The sequence below is a fragment of the Berghia stephanieae genome, chromosome 11 (assembly GCF_034508935.2).
Source record: "Berghia stephanieae isolate SIO BIC M18660-M18661 chromosome 11, UCSD_Bste_1.3, whole genome shotgun sequence".
Classification (NCBI taxonomy): domain Eukaryota; kingdom Metazoa; phylum Mollusca; class Gastropoda; order Nudibranchia; family Aeolidiidae; genus Berghia; species Berghia stephanieae.
In genome coordinates this window covers 7,548,642-7,573,097 of record NC_088370.1, presented here as the reverse complement: position 1 = coordinate 7,573,097, position 24,456 = coordinate 7,548,642, and the positions used below count along the sequence as shown (strand labels likewise).

The following is a 24,456-nucleotide window of genomic DNA, read 5'->3' as shown; positions in this document are numbered from 1 at the left end:
GTTTTCATAAAAAATTGTTACTTTCGATTGACATGTAACAGATACAATAGATGATACCCAGGCAGAAATGTATGACACAGGCACCAAGGCTTTTAAATATTTATATATCTATGTATTTATTTATTCATTTATTTATCTATTTATTCATTCATTTTCATTTTATGGTTGTAAATAAATGAGTAAAGAGTCGCTATACACTAACTGCTGATAGTGGGCAAATGTGTGGACCAATCAAACATAGCCGTTTCATTTAAAAAACATTTTTTTTTCTCATGGTCAAAACATTGAGGACAGGCAACGTGTACTTCTTTGCATGTCCTATCAATATTCTTCTTTCAGAGCCTTTAGGCCCATGGAACCGGAGTTTATCTGTCTTGATATCCTTTAGATAGGACGCTAGTTTATCGCAAAGTACTTTCCGACAGATCTAACAGACCCAGTCACCCAATCCACTGCTGGGTGGACAGAGGAGTCAGAAAAAAAGAAGATCTCGACTGCACCCGGGATCGATCTTGGTCCCTTTGCGTGTGAAGCAAATGATCTACCAACAGAGCTATTGGGACCCACAGGCAGGGCTATCAATAATCAGAAAAACGCACAAGACGGTGACAATTAGAGGATTATTGCTACAAAAATAAGAGGAAAGGTTGAAGATGCGAAGTTGAATGATATCGAAAGCGGGAGGCTTTAAGTCAGAAAGTCAGTACATTAAAAGAACGCCTAACATGTCACTTGTACAGTAGGAAACTTAATTGTGGTTCCAAATATCCTGCTTAGCATTGCAAGTGCACTCAGTTTTGGAGAATTTTATCTTTTTAAAAAGTAAGGGATATTCCGGGTCTATTTACTTATTTAATGGGAAATTAAAATAACACAAAAACTAAAAGCAAAACAAAACAACAACATCACACACTCAAATTTGGTTCTGTTTAATATATCCTGCTAGGGCAAGGCAAAGCTGTATGTATGCCCTGTGCTAGGGTCATTGCGAAGCGCACTCAGTTTGTAGGATTCGATTTTTAAAGATGCATTATTCTGAATCTATTTTTTTAATTAGGAAAAACAAACAAAATGCAACAAAAAAAACGAAAGACAAAAAAGCAACAAAAAATAACCAACACACACCAAAAAACAACAACAACAACCACCAAAAATACATATCTAAATAAATAAAGATAAAAATAATAACAGCAATGAGAACCGGGATTAAAGAATCGATATATGTATAAGAGTACTTAGTTCGAATCAAAATGGTACTGAGTATTCATTTCGATTAGCGCACGGTCCTCGTTTCTAAAGAAGACGAAAGAGAAAAAAAAGGAATCAAAAAGAAAATTAGGTCACCATGGATGACTCAAGTAACCACAAACTGGGAGAGAATTGATATTGTTTGAATTGAAATTTCTCCTCAAATTTATCCTGGTAAAGCTAGTTAATGTGCTAATCTTACTAACTAAGCTCTGTTTCAAATTTTCATTGTAGAATGAAGTAAATATGGTGTAAGGAAAACAAGAAATTGCCGATGTTATGGTCGGGAAATTGTGCAACCAAATAACATTACATACGATGAATGAAGGGTGTAGGAGTGTAGTGTAAGCAAGGCAAGGAACATTGGAAAGAAGACGATGTGTCTTCGTCACGAATTTACACTTCGATAAATTATCTCAATTATTCAGACATAGACAAATCTTCATTCCCGGCACTGTCCCTGTCATTCCCAAATCAAATGAGGAGGCACTTAGTGAAGAGCAATTTCATGTTAATCTTACAATACAATGACAATTCATGCTCCTCCCACACAAATAAAAATAATAATACCTCATCTCAAATTCTCATTTTGATAAATTTCAAGAAAAGATTGATAATGATTGTTTTCATTCACTCTACTTCTACCACTCATGAGTAGAGTCTAGAATATACAAGGACACAGAGTCAGAGCGTAGGCGGGAGAATCTAATTTCAGAGTTGAAGTTGATGTAATTTAGTAAATTTGAACTGAAAATTTAATTTAATTTCAAGTATCTGTAGACCTGTCTATAATTCAAATTACTTAAATGGACTGTTAGCACTTGGGGCTGGGGTGGTATGTGTGTGAAATCAATCTAGACAGACCTCAAGGCTGTCAATAATATTAGCAAATCTTTACTTCGGATACCAGTACCAGCAGGAGGCTTAACTTAATTTGTCTGAATGAGGTTAACTGTAATAATTGAGGAAGCTGTAACTGTAAACAAAAGTAAAACAATTCTTGATGTCCTCCCATCTACACTGGTTCTGTGAGGATTGCGAGAATCCAGCCATGTCAGCAATCAGAGCAGAGCAGCTGATTGAAGGGAAGTGTCTTGAACTTTTTTCTGATTTTAGACAGATGATTTTAGATGATGTGAAGAAGGAAATTTCTAGTTTGAAAGCTGACTTTGAGAAGTTGAAGAAAGCTCAGACAGAGGCAGTAGGAAATAAGGCAAAGGGAATTTCAGAGAAGGAGAGGGAGGATTTGGCAAGCAAAGCTAGTTCTGCAACTACTCAGGAGATGACTGACCGTATTCGTAGGGAATCAAACTTGGTGTTTTTTGGGGTCCCAGAAAGTCAGGCTGCAGAGATGGAGGAGAGGATTTCTGCTGACACTGAATATGTGAAAGACCTGTGTAGTCGCCAGTTGGGACAGTCAGTAGATGTTGTGATATGCAAGAGACTTATACCAAAGGATGGCAAAATTGCAACCAGACCCATGTTAGTCACTGTCAAGGACAAAACGCAGATTAATAGAGTCTTGAAGGAAGCTAGAAAACTGAAAGATGTAGATGAGTTCAAGAATGTGTACATTAAGAAAGACTCTACCCCTTTAGAAAGGCAGGAAATGAAGAATCTGATCGAGTTGAGGAACAAAAAGCGAGAGGAAACCAAGAGTCAGGGGGGGGGGATGAGAATTGGATAGTGAGGTATGGGAGAGTTGTCAATGCCACCAGAAAGCAAAACAAAGGACTAACAGCAGACAAGTCGGGGTGACCGAAGATTTCCCTCCGGTGGAAGCAAAGTAGGCAATAAGCCGAAAGACAGTGTAAATAGTCATAAAAACAGTGTACATAGTGTCTCTAGTATTAAAAACAGTGTAAATAGTGTCTCTAGTCAAAAAAACAATGTAAATAGCATCTCTAGTCATAAAAACAGTGTAAATAGTGTATCAAGTCATAAATCCAGTGTACATAGCGTCTCCAATCATAAAAACAGTGTACAGAGTGTCTCTAGTCATAAAACAGTACCTGTACATAATGGACCTTTAAAATGCTTTTACACAAATGCAGACTCTGTAATGAATAAAAGGAGTGAACTTTTAAGTGTGATAGCGCATGAAGGTGCAGACATTGTGTGTATTACAGAGACATTGCCAAAGAATCACAGTGGAAGGATTGAACCAGTTGAACTGCAGCTACAGGGTTATGATTGTTTTCACAATATGGGTCAGGACCAGTGCCATAGGGGTGTTGCAGTGTGGGTAAAGAAAAGTCATGGTGCTCAACCTGTGAAGCTGGATAGCAAGAATCAAACAGCACAAGAGTCAGTGTGGTGTGAGATTTCTCTCAAGTCAAAAGATAGCCTTTTAGTGGGCACAGTGTATAGGTCTCCCAGTAGTTCAAAAGAAAATGATGTTCTAGTAAATGAGCTTTTAGTCAAATTGTCAGTGGGCAGGTCTCATGTCTTGGTAGTTGGCGACTTCAACCATCCAGCACTGAAATGGGTTGATGAAATTTCTCCCAAAGACTGTGATCATCCATCGTCAAAGTTTATGGAAGCTGTTAGGGACAGCTTTCTTGTTCAGCATGTGAAAAAGCCGATACATTTTCCAAATGAACAGACCCCAAATGTTCTTGACTTAGTGTTCACCAGTGAGCAAGACATGATTTAGACAGTTAGGCATAGTGCACCATTAGGCAAAAGCCATCATCAGACTTTACTGTTTGGCTTGAAATGTTATACAGAGAGGAAGGCACAGCTTGGGAATCGTTTCAATTATACAAAAGGTGACTATAACATGCTTAGGGACTCTGTGCAATCTCTTAACATTTCTGACAAAATTAGAGACATGGACGTAACAGTTGCTTGGAATACAGTCAAGAAGGAGGTTATGTCTGTTATTGAGGTTTGCGTGCCTAAGGTGAAGATTGGTGTTGCTAGGTCCAGACCACAGTGGATGAACAGTGATGTGACTGCTAAAATTCAGAAAAAGAAGCACGCTTATCAAAAGTATATGCAGTCAAGAGATGGCAAGGACTACCTGCTATACACTAGTGCTAGGAACCAGGCTAAAAGTGCTTGTAGGTCCGCAGTTAGGAACTTGGAAAAGAATATTGCTCAGAACGCAAAGAAAAACCCTAAGGCATTTTTTGCTTACGCCAGGACAAAAACTAGAACACAAGAGGGAGTGGCTGACTTAAAGGATGGAGAAAGAAAAGTGTCATCTGATAAAGGAAAGGCAAACGTGCTAAACTCCTTTTTTAGTAGTGTTTTCACAAATGAGGACCTTAGTGATGTACCAGAATGTGAGATGAAAGACACTGGCACTAAACTGGAGAGTATAGCTATAGACAGTGAAGATGTTCGAAAGCGACTTCTTTCCTTGAATCCAAACAAGTCGCCAGGTCCGGATGGTTTCCACCCTAGGGTACTAAAGGAACTAGCTGTTCAGCTTGCTGGCCCTCTGGCTCTCGTGTTTGAGAAATCCTTGAGGGAAGGTGTTCTTCCTTCAGACTGGAAAGAAGCGCAGGTCACACCCCTGTTTAAGAAAGGAGAAAAGAGTTCACCAGGAAATTATCGGCCTGTCAGCCTTACAAGTGTGATATGCAAAGTTATGGAAGGAATTGTTAGAGACAGCCTGATTGACCATCTGACCTCAAATGAACTGTTATCAGGTTGCCAACATGGCTTTGTGTCTGGGCGTTCATGTGTAACAAACTTGTTAGCTACCCTAGAAGACTGGACATCTCTATTAGACAGTGGGTCTTCCGTAGACGCAATTTACCTAGATTTTTCAAAGGCATTTGACTCTGTCCTGCATGAGCGCCTAAAGGTCAAACTGAGGGCACTTGGAGTTCAAGGTGAAGTACTTGCCTGGATTGTTAATTTTCTTACGGACAGGCGTCAACGAGTTTGTATTAACGGACAGTTGTCTGATTGGGCGTGTGTAAGGAGTGGGGTGCCACAAGGTAGTGTGCTTGGACCATCACTTTTCGTAGCATTCATCAATGATTTACCAGAGACTGTATCAGGCTTGTGTTCTATGTATGCAGATGATACGAAAGTTTATGGTGAGGCTGACAGTGAGGTTGATATAAAGAGACTTCAGAGTGATCTTGATAGTTTGGTCGATTGGGCTGATACTTGGCAGCTAAAGTTTAATGCCGACAAATGCAAAGTGCTCCATTTAGGCAACAAAAACCAGAAAGCAACCTACAAAATGAGAAAACATGGGAGTGAGGAGATAATTGATTTACAAGAGACAACATTGGAGAAAGATCTGGAGTTCATATGGACCCAGAGCTCAAGTTTTCACAGCATTTGGAAAGGCAGGTCAACAAAGCTAACAGAATGCTTGGACTGATAAGGAGATCTTTTGACTATCTTGACTGTGACACTATGAAGTTAATGTTTGCAGCTTTGGTCCGACCACATTTGGAGTTCGGAAACTGTGTATGGGCACCTTACCTTGAGAAAGATAAGAAACTTATAGAGAGTGTGCTTAGGGGAGCAACAAAGGTCGTTAACGTTAGTGGACTCAAGGACTTGAGTTATGAACAGCGCCTGAAAAGAGTAGGACTGCCAAGTATGGTCTATCGGCGTTTGAGAGGTGATATGATTGAGACCTATAAATTCACACATTGCTTGTACGCGACTCAGGATAGGCTGTTCACAGTAGACAAAAAAATCAGTCACCAGGGGCCACTCATATAAACTTATGAAACCCAGGGTTAAAACCACCCTTCGACAGAACTTTTTTACACAGAGAGTAATTGAACGTTGGAACGCATTGCCAGCAAATGTCGTTGAAGCGCCGAGTGTCAATGCTTTCAAGAATAGATTAGATGCTGTGATGGAAAGTTATGTGCATAGTGTAGAAGTGCCTCCCACCCAAAATAGCTATGATCAAAAGATCAGTAGAGAAAGTGTAGTGTAGGCTAGCCCCTGATCACAAGATCAGGTAGGGAAATGCATTAGATCAGTTGTGAACAAGACATTCAGTGACTGGAAAGACTCCGCGACAGGCCAGTGGCCTAATCAAGTGACGTCGATACCTTCTATTCTATTCTATTCTTGATTCACAGACAATGAACATCTTCTTAGTCTTAGACTGGAATTACATTATTGACTGTAAAATACTCACTCACACATAGAGACTACATTGGACTTTGGACTTATTCGTTACAAATAACCCAGGTCTATTATTATGAAACAAAATCTGTTCCCTTGATGAGAGACCATGAAATTGACTTTATAACTTCAAAATTGATCTCAAACAGGCGAATAAAAAATCTACCTTTCTTTGGAATTTGAAAAAAAATGTGATGATAAGGAATCAGAAATAAAATGTTTTGAAAGGGAATTTATAATCAAGTGTATTTTATGTAATCTCAAATATGTAATAATGTTGCAAATTAATTCAAAATGATCATTGACAACCATGCACCAACAGCAATTACAGCCAGTATATTTCAACACACATGGTTCAGCACAAAGAGAAAATGATCAAATAAGTAAATAAGGGGGAAAATGAGGGTAGAAAGAAAACTTGAAATTCTGACAAAATCAAAGAAAAATACTTTAATTATTTTTTTTTTAATGCGAACAAGCCTGTACAAAGCGATTTATCTTTTGTGTTTTAAAATAATAATAATAATAAAGACAACAAAAAATATTTGCAGTTTGACAAAACCTACAAATGAAGTAAAAACCAGGATAAAACACACAGACAACAGCTACAGGTTAACTAGATAGTTCTAGTACAGGACCCAACAGAAGTCAAGACATCACATGGCCAATTTGCTTCTGTATTCCCTCTGCCTGTAGTATAATATACAGTGGACTTAAAGTGAAGTCAAATTCTGCTAAAAGTCTTTGTTGGTCCCAATTTTTTTTGTTATTTATCTTAAAAATGTGTTCTGTAGATAATGGATGAAGTCAACATTGCTTAAAGTTAACCAATATTTCCGGTTGACAGTTTTTGGTTTTATCAAGATGCCTTGGTACCTGAAAATGAAGTGTTTTCTGAAATGGATGGTATCTCTAAAAAAGACTTTAAAATCTCAAGTCAATTTATCAGAAAATAAAGCTGATGGTGATACCTCATCTGAAATATCAGGAAATTAAAGATTATATTAATTTGCAAAGGACATTTTTTCTTTTAGGTATCATTTAAAAAGTACTAAGAAAAAGATTTAAAAATTAGTCCTTCAGAGCCATTAGGCTCCTGGAGTCGGATTTTAACCCTGTTTCTATAGCTTGAAAAGGACCATAGCAATTGCTTCCTACCCTTTGGATAGGACACTGGTCTATTGCAAAGTACTTTCCACCAGATCCAACAACACGTCACTGCTGGGTGGAAAGAAAGAGGGGGGGGGGGAGGGGGGGGTCAGAACAAAAATCTTGACCGCATCCAAGTTCGATCTCTGTTCCTTTGCGTGAGAATCGAGTGCTTTACCACCTGAGCTATTGGGTCCCATGGAAGATACAAAGATGACGCTGTTATTTAAAAGGGGAGATAAATCAAAATCTGAAGACTGCAGACCGATCTATTTATCATGAATGACTTGCAAACTGCTAGAACATGTCATGATACACAGTCATGCCAGACAATTGAGACCACTACAAAATTCGCTATATGATATTGAGCTTCTAGAAGCTGGGAATTGAAAAGTTATAAACAAAAATAAAGATAACAGCTTAAAAAAAAAAAAGAACAAAATACCAAACATGGAACGTTTCGGGCTCAAAACCCTTCATCAACCAACAACGAAAAAACAATGAAAACATGATTGTAATGTATATTTATGTTTGTTCTTTGTTTTTGTTGTTGTTGGCAGAATGGTTTTTAGCTCAAAAAGTTCCATGTTTGGTATTTTGTTCTTTTTTTGTTTTTTTTTGTTTTTTGTTTTTTGAAGCTGCTATGTTAATTTTTGTTTATTACCGTACATTTTACAAAATTCTCTGTACCTACCGTCCAGTATGCCTTTTAAGCAAACAAGGAACTGGGAATCTTGGTAATAACATTAATGACTTTGTGTAGCAATTGTTTTAAATGCCAAGGCCAAATTGACTCCATGAGACTCCATGATTCTGAATTTCTCTTTTAAAAAATGTTTTTGACAAAGTAGACCACACACGGGTCTTTTTAATAAAACTAAAAATGTGTTGAATTTCAGGACATGCAAGAAGTTGGTTTTTAATTAATTTCTTTCAAATAGGACCCAAACAGTGATAATGAAGAAGAGTAGAGAGTTAAATGAAATTCTGGTTAATTCAGGAGTACCCCAAGGAACAGCGTTCATAGTTGTTATTACTTTTTCAAATTTCATCCAGTTTTAAATCTGCCAGGTTTTGAGAATTTCAAATAAAATAATGAAATGCATGAAAACATTCTAAAAGAGATCAACATGCAAAGTACCTGGGAGTTATTGTTGACATGGACAGGAAACTTCAACGGGCAGAGGACTGAAGGCAAAATTCCAACTCAGGATTTATGACGTGTAACACATTAAACCTGCCAAAAATCAATCAAAAGATGATTGCTATAGTATAAGCCTAATTAAGCCAATAAAGTAGACTGTGGGTACTCAGTTTGGAATCACAAATATCCAAAAATAGAAAGAAAATATTTTGAAATAGTTAAGCAATATTACAAAATAATTCAATGAGATTGAGACGGGCTACAAATTACTAGAACTCATTCATAATGGATTAATTCAAACAGATGCACAAATGAAACAATTGTATTGTCACTTCATCGTGAAGTCCATTTAAATGCCCTTATAGTAAAGACACCAATAGGTCAATACCAATATCTCTCTTTGCATGGTTCCACCATTTTCTAATGATGAGAGGAAACAGGGTATTTTGATCAAAAAAAATTTAATTTAAAAATCTAGATAGCTGATATTGTTTTTAGTATGTATTTGTTTGCTACTCCTCACGTTTGGTTCATTGTGAGTGCATTTTTATTTACTTTAAGTTTAAGTGTGATGATTTGTTTCATCGAATTTTTGTGACGCCCTGTTGAAATCCCACTTGTTGAGAATGGTTCTTATATTCAGTTTCTTGCTCATTTTCCATTCAATATTATTACAATTACAAATATATTCATCTTTCGGCTCACTTGTATCAAGTTTTTCATCACTTTTAAAAACATCCTTTGAATTAAAGTCAACATTTGTTCAGCAGAAATTCTCTTTGGCAAGACCTGCCAACTTGAAATTTTTTTAATTCGTAATTTTTAGGAGATAAAAATAGTAGTTGTTATAATTAACCTTGTTGATCAACAATTTGCCCTCACAATGATGGAATGACACTCCAAAATCTTTATAATTATGTACTCTGATATCAACTTTCATTTCCAATAAGTGTTAATGAGTTGGAATTAGAAATTAAGTAATTTTACACATTTTTCGTGTAGTAGTAGGGAGGTCTGCTTTGGCTGTGACTATCCATGTTGACAAGTGAAACGCAATTGAGATTTGGAATTCGGCGGCAAAATATCAATTCTAGGATCCTCCTGATGCAAACTGATTGTGGTTCTAAAACTAGAAAACCAAGTTTCTTTTACTTGGTTCATAGTAATTGTGTACAATTTTGGTTTCTTTTACGTTATCATACTATTTTTTCACAAGAGTGGTCACATTGTGGGGCCATTCATTGTTATAATAGCCCCCCCCCCCCCCCCCCCCCCCCACTGGCTGCATTGTGGAGATGATGAGATAGTCGCACTGAAAAGGTTAATATTGAAGTATGATGCATGAAAAAAGTCATCATGAGACACATATTTGGAATTCGCCCCCTCCCCCCACAAATACAAGAAAATTATTGTGGACAGATACTAGAGTTGCTAATTTATGGCAGTTCTTGAGTTGCATCATAAAAAATTGGCATACTAATGAGGAAATCAAAGCAGGCAACTCCCGATTTGGCAATCTGGAAATATAGAAATACAGATTTATTTTTTTTATTGGACTGTTCATACGTAAAGAAATGACCCTAACGTGTTCCTGAATAATGATTTTTTTGACTAGCAATTTTAAACGAATCTAGATTATATTTTATTATAGTCCAAACATACATCCATTTCGGGTTATGACAGTATTGCTTGTTACTAACATTGTTAGGTTGTCCCATTTTAGCTCTTTGAAAAGTTTACCGCTTTGGTAAAGGCAATGATTTGAATTTCTGTAGGATGAAAAAACATGTAGATCCAACTTTGATTTCTGGATGGGGTTCCTGATCTCCCATAGTGGGCAGGGGGGAACATAATATGTCTTCTATCCCCTTATATACGTTTTCCAACATGCTTTCTGTCTTTGTCTTGGACTTGGAATGAGATTACTTGGTTTTGTCTTGGTCCTGGCCAGAGTCCTAGCTGGGAGGGAAACAGTCAAATGCACAGTTATTGTTTTGGGAGATGATTTTTTTGTCCTTGTAAATCATCTCTCTGTTATGTATTATTATACTTGTTATTTTAAATGTATAATGTAAGCATTTGAGTGTATTCCTTTTTGTTGGATGTTGTGCTTTTGTCTGGATGAGACTTATACTTATAGGTGATCTCAAACTAAGTACATTGGTGGTACTCTCTTGGAATCTACATCTGATCCCTATTTGTTCTCAGTTCCCCTATGTCGCACTTTTTCTTGGGTGCTTTAATTGTAATTCTAGAACTTTTTACTATCCCATTTCCTTCTTTTTTACTTCCTTTTATAACCTAAATGTGTTGCGAGCACCGTAAAACCCTTAAAAATAAATAAATAATAGATACAACTTTGATTTTATCATTTTCTTCTATCATTTGTCAGTCAACATTGTTTATTTTATAGATATCCCAAATTATCCATTAAAAGAGTGTTTAGATTAATCTAAAGGGATTGTGTACAAAATCCAAAAAATGGAAGGGATGTTCTAAAGCTATGATGGAAGAGCACAAGAAGTACCTAGTGATACTAAGCTGCTGGAAGCTGTGGACTGTAAAAAGTAATAAACAGAAATGAATATAAGAATAAAATACTAAACAAGGAACATTTCAGGCTCAAACCCCATCTTCAGCCAATAACAAAATCGATGAAAACATAAATAAGAAGAAGAAAATAAAAGGAACATTTCATAACTGTCAACTCATGCATATTAAATTAGTTTTAGTTTTAGACATATTTTTGATGGACCAAATTTAGATTCCCCCCCCCCCCCCCCCCTATATTTGGATTTTTAACTAAAATTATGGAGATAAAAAATGAAATTATTTATGTATTTTTCCTTAGAGTTCCCGTTTTAGTTTTCCAACAATTATTCATGATTTGACACGACTAAGCAGTGTTACCACAGACCAAGATTACTCACACCTCATCATTTTCCTCTTGATTTGACGAGTTAAGGACCAGCCTCACTGTCTGCCTCACTGCCTATTTTATCAACATAAGTGCCGGCTCTACTCACCGTGCCTTTCAAAACCTCGTTTGTGCTTTTCCAATTTGCCTTGACTTCTTGTCGTCCGTTTCCTAATCATCCGACTGGGACACCTCGGTAGCTTCTCTTATTGTACTGACAAATTCCCTCCATCTGTCTCTATCCATTTTAAGGGACTGTTGGTCTGAAGATCTTTTTCCATCTTTAACACTTGATGGTTCTCAAGGCACTTCAAGTCTCTGAATAATATTGTGTGAATGTTTCTTCTTGGTTTACTTTGTTATTTGCTTTTATTAATTAATGAGACATTGATAAATTTTCTGCCATTTAATGAGGTGTTATTTTTTACTTAAAATAATAATTATTTTTTACATTTCGAAGAATTCGAATTTGATTAAAAATGTCACTCAATAATTTTTTTAAAACTTTTTTAAAATTGAAATTCTACAGAAAAAAGATGGCACCAAAGTCGAAGACAAAAGAGCCAGATGAGGACATTTCCCAACTAAGAAAGCCAATCACACTTCATGGCAAGCCTGTGGAACAAATACTGAACAGTATCCATTATGGAAGCCCTGAGCTGAGAAACCTTCTCTTGAGTGAATGTGACATCATCTTTGAATGTAAAGTGTGCCGTGCATTATTCCGAGATCTGCCTAATTTTATCTCACACAAACGCCGATTTTGTTCTAAGTCTGTCGCAGAACTAAATCATTTTACTATAGGAGAATCTCCTGATGAGAGAGTCATTATAGTTCAACCTCAGGCAGTCGACGAATCTGAAATAGCCAAAGCACAATCATCTTCTTCTTCATCGCGCCCAAATTTGGACGACACTCTTCAGCAAATTCGTGCTGGAGAAATCGGTAACTCTTTTGCCTTCCAAGTGTACACCAATGCCGCTGCCAAGCTCCGTCACCAGAAGGATCACACTAGAATAACAAGTCTTCGGCCAAGAGAAATCCCGACCAATTCAAACGCTGTTTTCGTTGATGTCAAAACAACTTCTGTGAATATACACGACAGAGTTCAGAATGATGAGACGGACAGCGATGTCAAGTCTAATAGGTCCGCAGAGCAAACTGTTTCCTCTAACAGACGGAAGGCAGGAGCAGGAAAGAAAAGAGTAAATAGTTTAAGTAATAATAGCAACAATAATGAAAAACGTTTACGCAACAGGTCTTCAACACACAATAACAAAGCTACCAGTAAAAAATGCGATGAACTGACCGACCGGTTGATTCAAGAGTTGAAAGTTATTCGGAATAAGTCCAAGGGTAAAAGTCAGGAGAACCAGCACAGTCAAGTCATTAAAGATTTGAAGCCAGACTCTTTAAAAGATGACTCAAATTCTTCAATGTCTGCTCTGAATGACAATAATAGGGATCTTATTGGAGCGAAGAGTAGAGGGACTTCTCTCAGTTGTGATGTGAAAACAGGTAAAGATAAGGATGTGTTTGAGCTAAGAGGCCAACATTTCAAAGACGATTTACATAAAAAAGTCAACAGTCTGACTGTGTCTAAAAATAACGGGCCCCAATCCTATTATTCTGTTAGTTCGGATGATAGTGGAGAAGAGGTTGACGATGATGGCGACCATGAGAAAATTACTGGAAAATCCAAAAGGTCTTTGATATGTTCAGGGTGTCAAGGTATATTTAGTTCTAGGAAAAGTCTGCAGTTTCACATGAAAACACATCATTCTGTGAAAACAATGTTCTATCCGTGTCCCCTTTGTTCTAACGTGTACTACTACTATACTACTTTGACACGACATTTGCGAATCAATCACAATAAAACCAAAAAAGAAGTTGACGAGATGAACCAGATGTTGAAAGCCAAAGCTTTTTCTAAAGCTTCTCCGTCTCAAGAATCGTCTACAAGGACGGGAGTCAAACTGGGTACTCGTCAGAGTTCCAGGTACAAGGATAAGTTTATCAGCAGAAGGATTGGAAATGCTCCATTTATTTTCTCTTCTATTACAAAAGGCAAGAAAGTATCCGCCAAAAGAGACCCAGCCTTGAATGGGAAATATCATAAATCAGAAAAGCCAGTCTCAAAAGAATCGGTGGACCGTCCTGAAATTTCAAATAAAATGGAGAATGAGAAAGCTAAGCAAACAAAATCATGTGAATCTGAGCTCCAACATAAAAAGTCATTTAGTCTTGCTTGTCAGTCAGCCAGCAACAAAGCAAGACCCGGTGAAGAAGCAAAATCATTCAAGGACATCGGCATGCAAATGCAAACTTGCCCTAAATGTTCACGGCTATTTGGTCGTAAGTCAACTTATGAAAAACATATCATTGTCTGCAGTGGTAAAATTGATATATTATGTGGAAGTGAAAATGACAGTAAGATTGTAAAAGACATGTGTGTTGATAATTCTGTAAATCAATTGAGCTCTACAAGAAGTAAGGTCAGAGACACCAGGGCTGTCAGTCCATCTAGTAGCAATGCACACAAAACCGCCATAAATTCGCAAACCATGAGAGTTGCTACCTCTGCTAAAAAGGATCAGATTGACGTAGAGGAAGCATCTGAGAAATTGTCAAGGCTCAAGGACTCTAGCCACTCTAGCCCGCCTGAAGTCGTATCACGCAGTTTGAAAGTATCACTCAGGCAATGCAAGGATTTGTCTCCTGTAAAACTCAAAGCTGAAGACTCTGGACATTCTCTGACACCCAGGAGAAATATTTTTAGCTCGCTCCAGGATGAGATGTCTCCGTCTTTTTTGAGAAATGTCAAAAATGAACAGAAAGACGGTGCTTCTTCTAATGTTATTTCTGAATCCTCCCTTACAAGAACTAGATCCAGAGGGGATTTGGATATATCTGACTGTAATGCGCTGGCTAAGCCTGACTGTGGTGATACTAAACTAGACAAAAATTTGCCACAAAAAGACGGTGTCGGTGTTGATAAAAAATCACCCGTCCAAGAGAGACCAAAAAGGAAGAGAAAAGTTCCCAGTAGAAATCTTGAAGCAATCGCAATGCTGCAAAAGATTCAACACACGGTCAGAGCTGAGTCTTCTTCTTCTGAAAAGAGGGCGAGATATTTGGATGCTGAAAGTAATGAAATTATTTCATCCAAACGTCAAAATACTGTTCTCAGTGCCCCTGAACTAAATGGACATGGATCAGATGTAGATAACACTGTATTTCAAAGGAAAAGAAGATCTAGTAAAATTTTTGTATCCAATAATAATAAATTAGAATGCTATAATCTTTCAAAAGCTGAAAAATTTATGAATATGAAAAAGTTTAAGTGTCGAAAATGTGGTACAACTTTCAGTTCCAAGACTGCTCTCAAAACTCATGTTGTCAGAAAACATTTACGATGGAGTCGTTTCCAGTGCAAGCTTTGCAGCTTTAACTGCTTTTTTAGGTCAGAGTGTTGTATACATATCAATCGCAGCCACTTCAACAAAGGAAATAAATTGCATAGGAACCAGTCGATAGGCAGCTTGATTATCGATCTTTCTAAAAAAGGTTCTGAGGCTTTGACTCTAAAGAAAAGTCAAACTATAAAAGCCAAAAGTCAGCAGTTACAAGAAGAAGAGAAAGACAACATCTACAAAAACCACAACGCACACAAGCACCCCCGCCTTCCCGAAAGGAAATTAGAGAGGACTTGCTCCTCCAGTCAATCATCGCCGACAAAGCAACAAAATGAAAATAAACTAGATGCCATTTCTGGTTCTTCGAAAAAGGAAAAAACTTCCCCCTCTAGTAGTTCTACTGATAGTCACAATGACAAAGACAAAATGATCCAGTCTCGGAGACTTATTGTCTCTCATTTGGTTCCAAGAATGCCAAGGTTACCGCAAAGCATCCCTACCAGTTTTGGTAATTCCGAAATAAACCCTGCTCCTGTTTCCTCTGAGAAAAGATCCCATTTGCTTCAGTCGACTGCATCTGTTTCAAAGTCAGACGACGAGGATATGTCAGTGAAAAGCATAACATCCACTTCTTCAGCTGTCAGTAATTCAGGATCAAGTAACTCTTCTTCAAAGAGAACTCCTTTGCCTTTCAACATATCAACCAGGAAGTCACCGAGAGTATTCGACACCTCTCCTTATAACAGAGGGGAGATAATCCACGGGTCTGTCGAGGAGACAACGACCCCATCCCCATCCGCTAATCAGGTTGTACTGCATACCAGACATGGAGCTTACACCAAAATATTGCCTGCCATCCCCTTGAAAGAACCACCAAAATCTGCTGGTTTCAAAAATGACAAAATTCGTGTTGGAAGTAGCAGTTATCACTCAGGCTCTGAAAGCCGTTGTGATGATGATGATGATGATGATAAAGATGATGACAAGCCTGATTTTGATTCAGAAAAAGAAATTTCAAGTTCTGAAGAATGTCCAGATTCAGATGAAGATGGAAGTTGTGGGGAAAATGGGTCAAAATAGTAAGAGATTGACACGTCTTGTTTGATAATGCTTTTGGTGAAATATCTCTCTCTCTCTCCCTCTCTCTCTCTCTCTCTCTCTCTCTCTCTCTCTCTCTCTCTCTCTCTCTCTCTCTCTCTCTCTCTCTCTCTCTCTCTCTCTCTCTCTCTCTCTCTGTCTACCCTCCCTTTCTCTCCCCCTCTCTTTCTCTCTAATCTCTGTGTATATATATATATATATATATATATATATATATATTTATATATATAATGTAAATTTTCACTCACATTTTTTGCAGAGACGACTCGTTTCTGTGTTTTTCCTTTAGTTCACACTTCTTCAGTGGGCATAATCCATTCTGTCATGTCCGTAGAAAACTCCAAACTCTCCAGAGTTTGGAGTTTTCTACGGACATGACAGAATGGATTATGCCGACTGAAGAAGTGTGAACTAAAGGAAAAACACAGAAACGAGTCGTCTCGGCAAAAAATGTGAGTGAAAATTTACATTATATATTAGCTCTAACCACCATTATCGAACACTTTCGTACCTACAAGTACCCACCAACACTCATAAATATATTTATATATATATATATATATATATATATATATATATATATATATATATATATATAATATATATATATATATATATATATATATATTATATATAACCTGCCAAATCTCGAAACACTTCCAAACAATATATTTAATTCTCTCAGGAAGAGAGAGAGGGAGAAATGATTTATAATTATTTTTTTTAAGAGGGTTATTTTCTTTTTCTCTCCTTCAAAGAGAGTTAAAAATATAAAAATAGATCTGGGTGTTGTTTATATAATTATTTTTATTATTTATGTAACTTTTGTATATATAAGCTAAGGTAGCTGTTTGATTTAAAGAATGTTTAATCAAACTTTTTTAAAAGTGATACTCAGCTGCTAGAAGCTGTGGACTGTTAAAGTAATTTTGAATTTGAGGACAAAAAAAAACCCCCCAAACAAACACGGAATGGTTCGGGGTCAAAGCCCTTCTTCAGCCAAAAACAAGAATAATAGATAATCGACATAAGTACATTACATTAAACAACAAGATTCCTTCGCTGTTTATAGTACTGCCTTCTTGAAAATCTAAAAATTCGTAATTTTTAGGAGACAAAAATTGTAGTCACTGCCGTTGACTTTCAAAATCAACAATTTACTCACACAAGGATCGAATAACACTTCAAAATCCTTAAAGTTATGTAGTCTGGCATCAACTTTCATTTTCAATAAGTCGAGAGATGCTCCTGAAGTCTGAAATTGTAGCCAAAATTTAGTGATTCTACTACTTTTCCCTGGTTAGGGTTTCTGACCTCCCATAGTGGGCAGTTTTCCAACATGCTTTCTGTCTTTGTCTTGGAATGAGATTACTGGCTGGAATAGAGACAGCTAAATGTATAGTTAGAGTTTTGGGTGATGATATTTTTTGTCTTGTAAATCATCTCTCTGTTGTGCACTGTATTATCTTTGTTTTGTTTAACATATGTATGATTTGTAAACATTCAAGGGTGTTCCTCTTAGTGGGAACCTATGCTTGTGTAATTTCTTTGATAGTGTGCTCTTGGAATCTACATCTGTTCCCTATTTGATCCAATTCTCCTTTGTCTTACTTTTTCTTGGGTGCTTTAATTGTAATTCTAGAACTTTGTACTATCCCATTTTCTTCTTTTTTACTGGGGCTGATATGACCTAAATGTGTTATAAAACCATTTTTTTTCAAAATTTAAAAAATACAACTTTTCCGTAATAGTAGACATGCCTGGTTGTCCGACTTTAAACAATTTTTCCAAGATTGCTCAAATGTCAAGCAGTTGTCGTTGAGATGTAAATCTTTTTGTCCAGAAATCAGTGGAATCTGCATAGAAAGTCAACCTCTGTAGTTGTTGATAAAAAAACAAAAACAAAAAAAAACTTGAGCTTTTATATATATCGCAATATCCACTAAACGTGCTCAAAGTTCTCAAAGTGCTTTACAAAGGATCCCTGACCAACAGCAACACGTAACGTGTAGAAACGAGACATGTTGCCTGTTAGAATATATTACAATTTTTTTCCGACATAGGCAACGCTGTTAACAGCCAAGTTACTCATTTTACACCTGAGTATGGTGAGAGAATGTGAGTAAAGAGCCTTTTCCAAGGACTCAAATATGTGCAAAGCGAGGCTCAAACCCAGGACTTTCCAATCCGAAAGCAAGTGTAATACCTCTAGACCACATAGCCGCATAGTCCCAAATGTTCTGTTCTTTACTGAAATGTGTTCCATTGATAATGGATAAGATCAACCTTGTTTAAAGTTGAAGACAAACCAATCTCTCTTGTCCAGGTCCAGGGCATTGGCTTCAATATCAGCATTTCATACACTTATAATGTCAATGCACACCTGCCTACGATTACGAAAAATTTGTAAAATTACGAAAATTTCCATCCAATTTGAGAACTTCATGAGCATTTCTAAGTCTTTAAATCTCAGCGGTACAGCCTTTGCTTCATACCCAGAAGGTACCAAGTTCGATCGTCGTGTGGCCTCGAGCAAGTCACCTCACCCTAGCTCAATTTGCAATGCTGCACTGCGGCTGACACCTGGGTTATTCCAGTCTTACCATGGAATAGACCCTAGAGACAAATTTCCCCTTGGGGATGAATAAAGGGAATTTAATTTTTATTTATTTATTTTATTGAAAATAATAATAATATATACTTCATTCATCCAAAAAAATGGAAATTCCTTTACAGACGTGGCATGCATGAGAATGTATAAACACAAAGTTGAGAATCTATGGTGACAATGTATACCGGTACATATATATGTGAAATAATGTGAAAATATACATCCAAGAACCAATAGCAACACTTTATATATTTATTTGATAAATTGAGATACGTCTGAGCTTTAGTCCGACTATCTAGATAATTTAAAGGATTTTGAAGTGTTATTTAATCCTTGTGAGGGTAAACTGTTGATTTTTAAAGTGAACTATAGCAACTATAATTTTTATCTCCCAAAAATTACAACTATTTAGATTGTCACGTAGGCAAGTCTGATAATATTATAGTGCCTCTCGGTGGGGGGCTTTGACTTCCCACGGTAGGCATGAGGTCTGTTTCCCTATAGCCTTGGATTGCTTGCTTTTGTCTTGAACCTTGCCAGAGTCCTTAGCTGAGAGGGAGGCAGTCAAATGTTAAGTTTTAGTTTTGGGAGATGATTTTTTTTCCTTGTAAATTATCTTCTACTGTTAGTTATGTTTTCTGTTTAGATATATTCTGCTGGGTGTAAATCATCTCTCTGTTATGTACTGTTATTATTTTATTTTTTTTAAACATATGCTTTGTAAACATTTTAATGTGTTCCTCTTAGTGGGGACCTGTGTTGGTGTCTGGGTGAGACTTTCAGGTGATTCAAACTAAGTACATACACTGGATTGTGTGCTCTTGGAATCTTCATCTGTTCCCCATTTGAACAGTTTCCCTTTGTCTTACTTAAGTCCTTTTAATTGTACATCTAGAATGTTTTTACTATCCGATTTTCTTTCTTTTTTACTGGCGCTGATATGACCTAAATATGTTGCGAGTGCCGTAAAACTCTTAAAACCAAAAACAAAACAGATATATTTTGTAAGCATTTGAGTGGAATTTCTCGTAGTGGGATCCTGTCTGGATAAGACTTCTAGGTGATCTCAAACTAAGTACACTTGATTGTGGGCTCTTGGAATCATCTGTTCCCTATTTGAAGCATTCTTCTTTGTATAACTTTTCCTTGGGTACCTTTATTTGTAATTCCAGTCTTTTTTCACAAAATATCGTTTTCTTCCTGTTTTACTGGTGCTGAAATGATATCAATGTGTCACCAGTGCCGTAAAACCCTTAAAAACAAACAGGTCTGTCATCTGCATTTTTTGCGGCCGCAAATATCAGGGCGATCCGCAAATTTTGGCAAATTTCCCAAAATTGGCAAATCGTGGCAAATTTTGGGAAAATTGGCAAATCGCGTGGCAAATTTTGGGGGGAAAAAAAGAAGCGAAAACAAAATAACGAGAAAAAACAGTGCGAAACTTGAGAAATGTTGCAGCTTTGCCTGGGCCCAAACTAAGGGAAGCTACTCTCTACGGATAATGATACTTTAAAATCTTTGTAACAACGCTATTCACAGTCATTTCATTTCTCAAGTCCAATAAATCGAGTCACTTACACTTCCAACTTCAGTCATGGATCGTTTCGTCAAAAAATCTTCAAATAAGGACCCAAAATGCGGCAAGTTTTTTGGCAAATTGTGGTCTTTTTGGCAAATTTCTTGGCACATTTTGGGGTTTTTTGTGGCAAATTTTAGGTCCCAATTTGGCAAAAAATGCAGATGACAGACAGGTAGTTTCTCCTTGTTGTCGGCATGTGCCATTCAGTTTAAACTTCTGAAATTACTTTGACTTTGACTTATGTGTTTGTGATGATGAATGTTTTTGTCCCCCCCCCCCCCCCCCCCCCCCCTTCATTAAGATTATTTGAGTTACATTTGATATTGGATGACATGTGTACATATTTGTAACGGTAGTCATTTAAATCCTTTTGCTTGTTGATTGTTATAAAATCTTGTACTTGGATCTCTAACTTTTATTGAGACCATGGCTGTTTTTCAAACTCTGTGTGTATAGAACTTTGGCTGGCTTAAAACAAGCCACTGCTCAATCTTTTATCCAGTTTTAGAATTCTGGCTGGCTTGAAAGAAGCCAATGTCCAGTAATTATCAAGTAATTAATATTATTGATGGTAATTTCTATAGTGCCCCTTTCCACCAAAAATAGCTTGGATGCGCTAATACAAAGACAGAGATATGCACATGCATTCATTCATATATTTATATAATTCAATAAAACTACTCACAGAAAACTGAAGGAAGTACTCTTGTCTTCAAAGAGGCTTTAAATGAGGTCAGAGAGCTCTGGCTGGCTTGAAACAAGCCTATGTTCAGTCTTTATCATCAAGTTCTATCTTCCTGCATTTCCTTGGGTGATTTTATAAATTATAGCCTGTACTGTAATTGACATGAAAGTAGAGACAAGCAGAAGTCATCATTGTGATGTGTATGGACCAACTCTCCATGAATGGCTGCCAAACATGTGTGACATCATCAACTCAAAAAATCTAAAACTTGCAATCACTGCATGTAATTCACTTATCCCTAACACCTCCCTTCGTGGGCAGCTGGGTGGTGTCTTTTTATCTCGCATGGCGGGCAGGAGGTCACTTGCTTTGTCTTCTATCCCCCTATATCTGTTTTTCAAGTTGCTTTCTGTCTTTGTCTTGGAATGGGATTCCTTGGTTTTGTTCCAGCCCTGGCCAGTGCCATTGGCTTGAAGGGAAATAGTCAAATATATAGTTGTAGTTTTGGGAGGTAATATATCTTTTCCTTGTAAATCATTTCTCTAGTTATGTAGTGTTATAATATTTTTTTTTGTTTTGAATATATTATGGTTATAAACATTTGAGTGTATTCCTCTTGATGGGCGGGTGGTTGGATGGGAGCATCACCCTTGAATCATATACCTATGATGTTCGCATGGGTGTACGATCCGACAGTGATGTCGTTTCTTCTTCTCTTTACTAGCCTATCCTGCTTCTTTGGTTTGTGATTGTATTTTTGACAGGAGATATTTTTTTTCCTGTAAATCCTCTGCCTGTTTGTTCTTGGTTATTTATAATTTAGCTTATGATATCTTTAGGTTATGATTTTGATTTACATTTGTACTATTTTTGTTAGATTGCTTGTTTTTTTTGTTTCAGTGGTCTCTCATATAACCTCAATTGTGTTGGAAGAGACCTAAAGCAACAAACAAACAAACAAATCCCCTTGATGGGTTTCTGTTTATGTCTGGATGAGACGTTTAGGTGATCCCAAACCAAGTACACTGACTGATAGTGATAGTGTGTCGCAAGTGCCGTGATACCCTATAAAACAAACACATTGAGATTTGTGTGTTTTTATTTCCCTGCTAAATCCACCATTGTTGGATTCTGAAGAGCTGAAATGAGTTTGAATGAATTTTTGTTGTTGTTTTTGAAATTAATTAAAGTAAAATCAGCACATTTGTTAAATTAAATACATTTTTAATGGACACACATATGATTATATTATTGATATTTAAAACTTGTCCATGATTTCAGTGCCATTTTGCATGGGTTGAAGGTTCAATTCATCATGCACACAATATCATTGTTTTCCCCTGTCACAGTTTTCTATGAAAACGATTCTTACCTTTGGCAGACCTGCCAACTAGTATGAAAAAAATCATAAAATTACGAAGTTTTGGCTCCAATTTCATAACTTCTTGAGCATCTCTAAGTCATTAAAACTGATTGAAAATGGAAGTTGATGCCAGACTACATAACTTGAAGGATTTTAAAGTTTAAAGTGGTTTTTAATCCTTGTGAGGGTAAATTCCTGACCTCTAATGCTAACTAAAGCAACTACTGTTTCTGTCTCCCAAGAACTACAATTTAAAAAAATATTTCAAGTAGTTAGGTCTGCCTTTGGTGTCCCTTAGATTGGGATTGTACTTGGTAATTACACATGTATTTGTAAAGCGCTTTGAGCACGCTTAGTAGATATTGCACTATATAAAAGATCAAGTTTTTTGTGTTTTGTTTTTTTAATTGGAATAAGAGATGGGTTTCTATTATTGCATTTTCTCAATTTATGCCTGTTTTATGATTGTGTATATTGATATGAATATGTGCGTTATTATGATTATATGTACTGAAATAAGTCAATAAGTTATAATGGTCGTTTGTTTTTTGTTGGGATGTAAAGATTTGGATCTCCACTGTTTTATTTTGGGTTTTTTTTGTTTTGTTTTTTTAATCTGCAAATGACTGTACATATTACAATGCTTTTCAACCAAATCAAAATGGGAATGGCTCAGTTTTGTATGATCGTTTTTTTGTTGTTTTTTTTTTTTTTTTGTTTTTTTTTTAATGTATATATTTACAGGTTTATTTATTTTAGTAGCTTTCCCTCCATTGTTGAAATTAAGAATACCCTTTTTTTTTTTTTGAATTTGTTGCCCCAGGAATTGTATGATGATGTTGGTCCACAGTACACTGTACTTACTTACTTGTTGAATCTCTCACTTATTTTCCTAATGGTATTACACAATGTTGCCCTGTCTTGTGATAGTGGGGAAACAAAACAATTGTATATATGAATAAAAACAAAAAAATAAAATTGGAGTAATAATTATTATGATTATAATCAACCAAAAAAAAAAAAAGAGGGGAAGGTGAGGAGGAGGGGGGGGGGGGGTGTCTTGGCAGATCTGCTGCCATTGACAAATACAAGCACCAAAGTCATCAGTCGAGCATAAGAAGAGTGTTATTTTTATGTATGATAATTTTAAAGAGGACAAAGTTAATTACGTGTATTCGAAAAGCAAGAGAAGGTGCATACAGCCCAAAGTATGTAACTGCCAAATATTTTGGACCTGGTACTGGTTCCACACGTCAGCAGACTAAACTACATACATGTAGTAGGCCCCTGACAGAGCTGAGGAAGACAACAGCATTCCTTCTCCAACTGGACATTCAAACATGAAGATGATATAAGCAGGAGCGAAGAAGAAGAAGAACGATCGAGGAAAAATGTGAATTTAACGAATAATATTGGAGTATTTGTTTGCCTTTTATGTATGATAATGAGATTCTATGAGAACATGGAGAAGAATTAAAGAAGCTGATATACAGAGAAGTGGTAAGACCTGGAATGAGATAAAAAAGTTGGCTCAGGATAGAGAAGGATGGAAACTGTTTGTCTGTGGCCTATACCCTGACCCAGGGTGAAAAAGGCAATGATGATGATGATGATGAATGAGATTCTAGATTTGACATTCGGTTTTCTCCAAAGATACATCATATTTTAGCTTTTGGATATCGGTTCTAATATAATTTAACATGTTTAATTGCTCAAATAGTTTATTGCTAGATATTGTCTATGATTTAAGTAACAATAAAATACTACAGGTTATCAAAATGACAAATACTATGCTATAGGCATTATATCAGATCTTTTTAACTGGACTGCCAAAAACTTTAAAACCCGGGACTTTAATAAATGTTTTGCAAGGTCTCAGGTTTGAGAGTTTCTGCCAAGAAGAGGGTCATTTAAATCAATCGATATTTGAATGACGAGTTTTCTGGCCACATTTTTAAATATATGTTGTCCTACCAGGGTATGATGACATTTACTGGTTAAATGTAAGACTAAAGAGTAAGCTCCCTTACTTTTTTTTTTTTTTTTTTTGGGTTCTATTCACCCAATATACAAACTGTAATATAATATAATATGATCTATGATTATTATCTCTGTTTTGTACATTCAATGC

The 24,456-nt window shown here is 36.5% G+C and overlaps 1 protein-coding gene across 1 annotated transcript; it reads left to right on the top strand.

Moving 5' to 3' along the window:
- Positions 1–1,295: 1,295 nt before the first annotated feature.
- LOC144956558 (uncharacterized) lies at positions 1,296–16,177 on the top strand. Its single transcript, XM_078887137.1, has 2 exons — positions 1,296–1,422; positions 12,103–16,177. The coding sequence occupies exon 2, from the start codon at positions 12,110–12,112 to the stop codon at positions 16,067–16,069; it is 3,960 nt and encodes a 1,319-aa protein (XP_078743263.1). The 5' UTR covers positions 1,296–1,422; positions 12,103–12,109; the 3' UTR covers positions 16,070–16,177.
- The last annotated feature ends 8,279 nt before the right edge of the window (positions 16,178–24,456 follow it).

Bases quoted from the DNA above. Each gene is read 5' to 3' on its own strand.
- LOC144956558 (XM_078887137.1), top strand. From the start codon at position 12,110: ATGGCACCAAAGTCGAAGACAAAAGAGCCAGATGAGGACATTTCCCAA.